This window comes from Suricata suricatta, chromosome 6, assembly GCF_006229205.1.
Source record: "Suricata suricatta isolate VVHF042 chromosome 6, meerkat_22Aug2017_6uvM2_HiC, whole genome shotgun sequence".
Taxonomy (NCBI): Eukaryota; Metazoa; Chordata; class Mammalia; order Carnivora; family Herpestidae; genus Suricata; species Suricata suricatta.
In genome coordinates, this window is record NC_043705.1 from 26690459 (window position 1) to 26698418 (window position 7960).

Below are 7960 nucleotides of genomic sequence, written 5' to 3' on the forward strand. Positions count from 1 at the left end.
TTGAGCCCCACGTCGGGGTCTGTGCTGACAGCTCAGAGCCTGGAGCCTGCCTCAGATTCTGGGTCTCCCTCTGCCCCTCCTCTGCTTGTGCTCACTCTCTCTCTCAAAATAAACTTAAAAAAAAAAAAAAAAGAATGGTTTCATTTAGGTACCAGCAGCATCCCCATTGTACGGATGAGTCTGTCTAGGCACAGGTTGCTTAAATGGCTGACTGAAGACTACAGAGCAAGAAAGCAGTAGAGGCAGGCTTGGACATACCTAATGTAGACCCCATGCTCTTGACCATTATGCTTAGATAGAATACACATTAATAAACAGTAGGCTTTCATTAGCTTATATTAGATCCCTAGTTCTGTGTAGTAAGTCATCTCAGAACGTAGTGGTTCAAAATAACGACATACATGCACTTTCTCACTGTTGGGAGGGTCTATAACTTGGGAGCCGCTTGACTGGGTCGTTCTGGCTTGGGGCTTCTCATGAAGTCGCGGTCAGGGTATCGGGCAGGGCTTGGTCAGCTGAGGGCTCGAGGGGCTGAAGGCTCTGCAGGCTCCCCACTTGGCTGCCGGGTTGGTGCTGGGTGTTTGGGAGGTGGCCTCAGGTCCTCACCTGTGGGCCTCACAGCATGGTGACTGGCTTTCCAAGTGATCCCAGAGACTGAGACGGAAGCTGTCATGATGGTGACAACTTACCCTCAAGAGTCACATATTGTCACTGTGGCCATACATACTCTGTTGGTGACGCAGATTCTCTGTAATTCAACGTGGAGAGAGACCTCACAAGGGCATGGATGGCAAGGTCTGGGGGCCATCTTGGGGACTGGCTGCCATAATGGTCTACAACAAGAAAGCCAGATTCTGGTGATTCACGGGGAGACAGAGCTCCTTCACCACAGCCGGCCACACAGGAGAAGGTTCGGCTGTGGTGGGCGGGAGCCACGCGGTGGAGAGGAAGCCCGCTGACGTCACAGGACGTCCGCTGACGTCACAGAACGTCGACTGCAGCTGCAGAAGCACGCAGGCTTGGGGCAGTGGGTGACTCCCCTTCTGCCTCCACCCCCAGTGGGCTTGTACCTCATTTAAGTCTGGTTCTCCTGAGCCTCCTCCCTGGCCACAGCTTTGTCACTTTGCAAATCTCTATTTTAGAGAAAATCTAATCCATACGGTTTGGGGATTTTGTTCTTTTCAATTTTTCCTTCGTCCTTGGTACAAAACTGAGAGTTCTTTGGAGTCCTTTAAAATATCTCCTCACTAGGGGCGCCTGGGTGGCTCAGTCGGCTAAGCTTCCAACTTCAGCTCAGGTCAGATCTCACGTTCGTGGGTTCCAGGCCCGCGTCAGGCTCTGTGCTGACAGCTAGCTCAGAGCCTGGAGCCTGCTTCCTGTTCTGTGTCTCCTTCTCTCTCTGCCCCTCCCCCTCTCATGCTCTGTCTCTCTCTGTATCAAAAATAAATAAAAACATTAAAAAATTTAATAAATAAATAAATAAAATAAAATATCTCCTTACTCAACAACAACAAGTGTGCTCTTTGCCACGTTCACAGGGACCCTGGAGAAGAGAACGGCGGGATTTGGGTGGGTTCACACCACGTGGCGACTCACAGCAAGTGGGAAGAACGGTACTGACCCTGGTGGTGGGAGGCACTGGTAGTTCTTGACCAGCACACGCCTCAGGCTTCCCCGGACGAGACCACCGTCCTCATGGAGAACAAGAGCTGGCTTGCGAGGAGCGGAAGGCCGCCTCAGCGCGGCCCCGGGGAGCTGGTCTCGGTGAGAAGCAGATGGGTGCGGGACAGGTCCTCTGTCCACTCACAGGGAGCAGCACGGGGGCCAAGGATCGTCCACACTCACTTCGCCGGCCAAGGTCGTCTGCCCTCGGATGCCAAGCCTGCAGCCTCCCCTCCCGCGGCAAGGGGCCTCTTCCAGGCGCCCTGCTTGCCCGTCCAGTGTTGTTCAGGCTCTCCCTTCTGGCCACCTGCCCTTCTCGACTACCTTCATGGGTCAAAACCCAGCTTGTCTCTTTAGGACCACCCCAAATGTCACCTCCTTCCCGAGACTTCTGAGTCTGCCCTCCAGACTTTCTCCTGTCCCTACTGGCCCATTTTCTTTTCAGGGAGGCAGGGTATGGGGTTTCCTGGCCTCCCTCCAGGGCCCTGCAGCTGATGTGTGAAGACGCCTGGTGGGGGACACCTGCCATATGGCAGAGTGGGTAGACACCTCCGACACAAACTTCTCTGGAGCCCTCCGCACCCCTCCGCAGGCTGGCCCACAGTACGGGCTCTGCGGGGGGTTTGCGGATGTGAGTTCTACTGCTGTACTGGATCCTTCTCCTCTCCTTCTCCCAGGCACTCCCCTCGACTACTGGGGCATCTGCTCCAGAAGTCCTAAGAATATGAGTGTGGTTGGCAAATGTTAATACCAGCTTGTTGTTTGTGGGGGAAGTGAGGCAAGGAGATTAGGACATTTATACAGAGGGCCAGGGCAGGGATAGGAGCGAGGGTTTTGTAGAAAGTTACCTCCACTTTCTGAGTCTTGGCCAAGAGGCAGCACCTTGGTTAAAAGCTGGCCCTGGAGTCCTACTGCAAGTGCATAATCCTCCATTCACTGCCTGGGTGGCTTTGGGGAAATTGCTTAACCTCTCTGAGCTGTATTCCTTTCATCTATAAAATGGGGAATTTCTTCGTAGAATACAATGGGACAGTGTGGTGGAAGATACAGTACTGGACCAGCCTGGAGCCCTGGTTGGGAAAAAAAAAAGACCCTTGCACACTTGAGGTCTTGATGAATCAAGCTGGTGAAGAGATTGTGGGTGTTCGCCTCTCTTTACTGGGGCATTTTCCCTCCAAGTACAGTCAGCTCCAAAAAGCCTCAGCTGGGTCCTCATCAGTCCCCTCTGACACCCTCAGACTCCTCTGAACCTCCCAGGCCAGCACCTCTTTCGCTGCCCAAGTGCATACTCGCCAGCCCAGGCCAAAGGAAACTGGGCCAGAAAACACCCCTCTGGCAGCCAAGCTGGTTTTTTCCTCCTGGGAGACCCAAGTGCTGTACCGCAGCGCCCTCTGCTGGCACATCTTTATAAGACACCCATGGCTGGTGGGACTGTGGCCTAGAAATTTCAGACTTTTTGGACATTACCTAAGAGGGAATTCATCTGTACTCTCCAAAAGACAGAGGGGGAAACTGAGGCGTGGATTGCCCAAGGTGGAGCAGAAGCACCAGAAACAGAGCCCAGGCCACCCAACCTCCCAGTGGCTGCTTGGCCCCACATCACAGCCCTACACCTCTGTCTCTTGATTTGGAGTCATATTGAATAGATGCTGAGCCAAATACAGTCTGAACATGCTCTGAGCAGACTGTCTCAAAGGACGGTCAATGAGAAACTCAAATAGCGCTGGAAAATCACCATAGACTCCTTTCCTCCCCATCAGAGTCAGGGAAGGGAACCCGAGAGCTCCTGTTGTCTGAGGCTAGTGCAGGACTAATGCAGCAGGTACAGATGCCCAAAGGAGAAGAATGCAGGTGTTTGCATTCCCATGTCATTCATCTGCATCCAGTAATCAGGGATTTCTGTTCATGTGTCTGCTCAGTGGTGGAGGCTAAGAATGCAGGGACAGCGGATGAATCAGAAGGGTCTTACCCTCCCAGGCATTGCACAAGGCCTGGCCAACATGGTCAGGGTGGAATTGGAAGCAGGGATGCCTCGAGAGGGGCAAAAAAGGCTTCACCTTAGCCCAGGTATCCGGAGAGGCCTCTGTAAAGAGAACATTTCAGCTTAGGGCTGAAAGAAGTAGAAGCTGGCCTTGAGAAAAAGGTAAGAGGAGAGCCGCAAGCAGGGGTGGTTGGGGCAAAGGCCCTGAGGTGGAAAAGCGTCAGGTAGCTTTGAGGGCCTGAAAGGATCCAGGCTTCCATGACATGCCGAGAAAGGCCTAGGGCCTTTCCTGCTCTGCCTTGTATCTGGACCCCGCTTTGACTGCCTACAGTCAGCAGGCCCTTCAGACTTCTGTTCCGTAGCCTTCCCCACTTAAAGCCCACTGAACACTGCTTGTTTACCAGGCCTGAGCCAGGCCCTGGATGTTTAGAGAAGAATAACTCAGTGCCCTGTTCTCAGTGGATCCCCAGTCCTGATAGAAAGATAGACTACAGCCCTCTGTGGATGGCAGCCACAATACAGATATGCCTAAGATATTCTGGGTACACACTTGAGAGACAGCAGATCTGGCATGGAGTGGGGTGGTGAGGACTTCACGGAAAGCCTGTCAGGAGAAGGTGAGCGCTGAGCTGAGTCGCAGAGGAGTCAGGTGTAGGCGTTAGTCGGGGAGGCAGAGGGACAGGCATTTCCAGCACGGCCCACACGTGCACAGCTGCATGTGGAAAGTGGGTAGGGCATGGAGGACACACTGCCCAGCTGAGGCTCCAGCCTGAGGGGAGGTGGTAGGAAGTCAGAAGTGGAAAGGCAGCTAGACCCATGCCCCTGGACCCTTGCCTGCCAAGCTAGGAAATTGGAATTATACTTGAGGCCATGGGGAATCATTGGAGGTCCCTTAACAGAAGAGACCTGAGCAGATGCAAGGTTTCAGAGGCACACTGTGGCAGCAGCTGGAGGATAGAGAGGGAACAGGCCAGAGGGCCTCTGTTACCATGATCCAGGCAAGGAATAGCATAGGTCTGGGCTCAGCCACATGCAGAGACGTCAGAAAGGGCTGCATGTCAGAGCCATGGAGGAGATGGCTGATGGGATGGGTCCCCGGGAGAGAGAGATCTCGGACAGTATCCACGCTCTGGCTTGGGTGACTAGCTGGGTGGGGACACTGAGTCAAGAGTACTTGGGGAGTTAAAGATTTCATCAAGGCACATGTCACATGAGCAGTGACGTGGGGTCACCCGAGCGGAGGTGTAGAGTAAAGCTCTGTGGGCTCAGAAGTGAGGTCTGAGTGGGAGATGAGGGGTGGGGTTTGTGAGCCGGAAGATGGGGGCTGAGGTTGGGACAGCATGGCCACAAGGCCTCTGAGGAGCCCCACACAGAAAGCACAGGGGAGGTGGCACCAAGGAGCGAGAGCAGGGCAGCAGAGAAGGGGAGAATAGCTGAGCGGGGAGAGGGGCATCCTGATGGCAGGGCCACGGCCACAGGCCACCAGACGGACCGGAGCAGCTGGCCCAGGACTGTGCTACTCGGCTGGGGAGTGAGGGCTTGGCAGAGGGACTGTTGAGGAGCTGGAGTCATGGGCTGGATAGACTCAGTGCAGCAGGGAGACTGGAGGCCTGGGGGCTTCCCTAACCACTGCCTGCCACACAGCTCCCTCCCCAGCGCTCTCACAGTCACCTCCAGGCGGCAGCTCAGATGACTGTCTCCTCTCTCACAGCTCCCAAGAACATAGTGGGTGCTTAGGAAGTCCTCCCATCAAAGGGCAAATGAGAGATGGGGAGTGGTGGTCCTCAAACGTTAGCAGCCCCTCCTGTGTGCGCACCCCACTGCAGTGGGAGATGTTTCTGGGGGCTTCCTTCCCAGAAGGAGGTGAGGGAGAAAGAAAATGAGGTTTCTTCTTCCTGTAGCAACCTAGGAAGCTGATCTGTCTGTGCCTTAGTTTCTGCACCTGCTGTCTCCCAAGGGCAGAGGACACATGTGCATGGCAACACAGCAAATGCTCCAGAGCAGGGAAGCCAGGGGGGAGGGGGCAGGCCTGCTGCCACGGCCTGGTGGTCTGGGATCCCCCAGGCCCGGCCTTGGACTGCCGCTGGACCTGGGTCCTCCCCTGCCTGTTGGCCGGTGCGCCTCATGGGCAGACTGAGAGCACACATTTGGGAATGGAGTGTGGACAATGGTTTCTTCTGGAAAGCAGTGTGCTCCTTCCATCCTGTTGCACTCATGAGCAGTTGCAAGGAACAGATTTCGGGACTCGGGTGGCTATCCCAGGGCCACCAGAGCCACTGCCTGCCAGTTATTGCCGACATGGGACTGAAGAATGACAATCCACCTGGCACCAGGTAGGTGGTCCTTCAAGAGAGTGGCTCTTTCCACCTGTCGAATTGCTCAATGGTGAAGTCATTAAAAGGGTCATTCTTTGGAGACCTTGCATTTATTCTAATGTTCTGGCAGAGAAACAATTAGTAGCAGACATATATATGTCAGGTAAGCGTGGGGTCTAGCTGGGCAAATCTGAAATCTGGAGCACAGGCTGGAAGGCTGGAAATACTTAGGAGCTGACATTGCATTGTGAAATTTCTTTTTTTGCAGGGACACCTCCATTTTGCTCTTAAAGAACAAAAAGCCTGTTTGGGAACCCCTGGGTGCCTCGGTCCGTTAAACGTGCGACTTGGACTCTGGTCAGGATCTCATGGTTTGTGAGTTTGAGCCCCACATCGGGCTCTGTGCTGTCAGCGCAGAACCCTTTTCGGATGCTTTGGCTCCCTCTTTCTCTGCCCTTCCCCCACTAGCATGCTCTCTCTCAGATATAAATCAACATTTAAAAAAATAAAGATTATATTTTTAGGTAATCTCTGCACCCTGAGATCAAGACTCGCACGCTGCTCCAACTGAGCCGGCCAGGCATCCCTCCATTCTGGTCGTAAGGGCCTCTCAACAGATTGGGGAGAACCCACCCTGATTATCGAGGATAAGCTCCCTTACTTAAAATCAGCTGGTTTTAGGTGTTAGTCATACCTACAAAAACGCCTTCGCTGCACCACCTCCGTTAATGTTTGATCGAATCACCGGGTACCGTTTGTTGCCCCCCAGCCAAGCTGATACAAAACTGACCCTCAGTGGGGGTGATAGTAATGCCTGCTCACAGCTGCTGTCAGGAGGAAGTAAGACCACGCCTAAGGCACACCCCCCTCCCCCCCCCCCCCCCCCCCCCCCCCCCCCCCCCCCCCCCCCCCCCCCCCCCCCCCCCCCCCCCCCCCCCCCCCCGCCCAGACCCTGGCCTGAAGACATCCTCATAGCTAGTGTTTATTTAGGGCTGACTTGGAGCCTAGCCCGGGGCTAGGTGTTTTCCACATACTATTTCAGTTCCTCATGGATGGATAAGGTTCTGCAACCTGGGGCTAGCCAGAGAGGTGGGGGGGGGCGGGGGGTGTCGAGAAATTGTCCTTAACCTCTCAACCCGCCATGGAAAGTTGTGTGTCCTGTGTATCTTATAGTGAAACTGTCTCCAGCTTTCAATCAGATCCCCAGAGAACGAAGAACTTGTGGCCGAGCTGAAAGCTGCTCATTCCGTGAGAATTCTTCCAGTGCTGTTTTGGAGAGAGGATGTGTCCTCACAGGCAAATAATCCTATCACAGAGGTCTTGGTGTTTGTAATCAAATTCTTCCCGACTTTGGATAAAGCCTCCCTTTCCACCTCTTGTCATGAGTCGGACAAAGCTGTCCCGGACAGCACTAGCAGTGTCTCGGAGGTGGTGTGAACCAGGCAGGGGCTGAGGACCTGCGGTGGCAAGGAGTGGGTGACGGGGAAGGGAGGGGTTAGGGAACGCCCCGCGGGGCCCCAGCGTCCGGGACCGGCGAGGCGCGGCGCCTTTAAGGTCCGCTGGGGGCGTGCTTGCAGCGGCCACGGGCGCTCGAGAGGTGAGCGCGGCCGCCCCGCGGGCCGTGCGCTCCGAGACGGGACTCGAAGTAGAACTTGCAGCGCGCGCTCGAGTCGCCCACCCCCTCCCCCGAGTGCGGGCCGGCTGGCCGTGCCCCGCGGACTCTCCCCGGGCACCCACCACTCCTCTAGGCGCTGCTCTAGCCATGGGCAGCTTCCAGCTGGAAGACTTCGCGGCGGGCTGGATCGGAGGTGAGTCCGGCCCGGGACGGGAGGGAGCCCCACCCCCCAGCCCCAGCCCTCGGAGGTGACTGTGTTTGTGGGCGACCCCGCGGGCCGCGCAGAGAGAGAGCGAGCCGGCCGAGTTCACACGCGCTGCTGAGGTCTGGGAGCCCCGCGCGCTGCGCCTCCGCTTCGCGCGCAGCGTGCGCGCCGCCTGCTGCCGG

The 7960-nt window shown here is 55.7% G+C and overlaps 1 protein-coding gene across 2 annotated transcripts in view; it reads left to right on the top strand.

The window, feature by feature from the left end:
• The first annotated feature begins 7543 nt into the window (after window positions 1-7543).
• SLC25A48 (solute carrier family 25 member 48) overlaps window positions 7544-7960 on the top strand; it is a 43072-nt gene continuing 42655 nt past the window's right edge. For both annotated transcript variants that reach the window (XM_029941323.1, XM_029941324.1), the window contains exon 1: window positions 7544-7766. In XM_029941323.1, coding sequence (XP_029797183.1) covers window positions 7721-7766 — 46 coding nt within the window. In that variant the 5' untranslated portion in view covers window positions 7544-7720. The remainder of the gene's footprint in view (window positions 7767-7960) is intronic.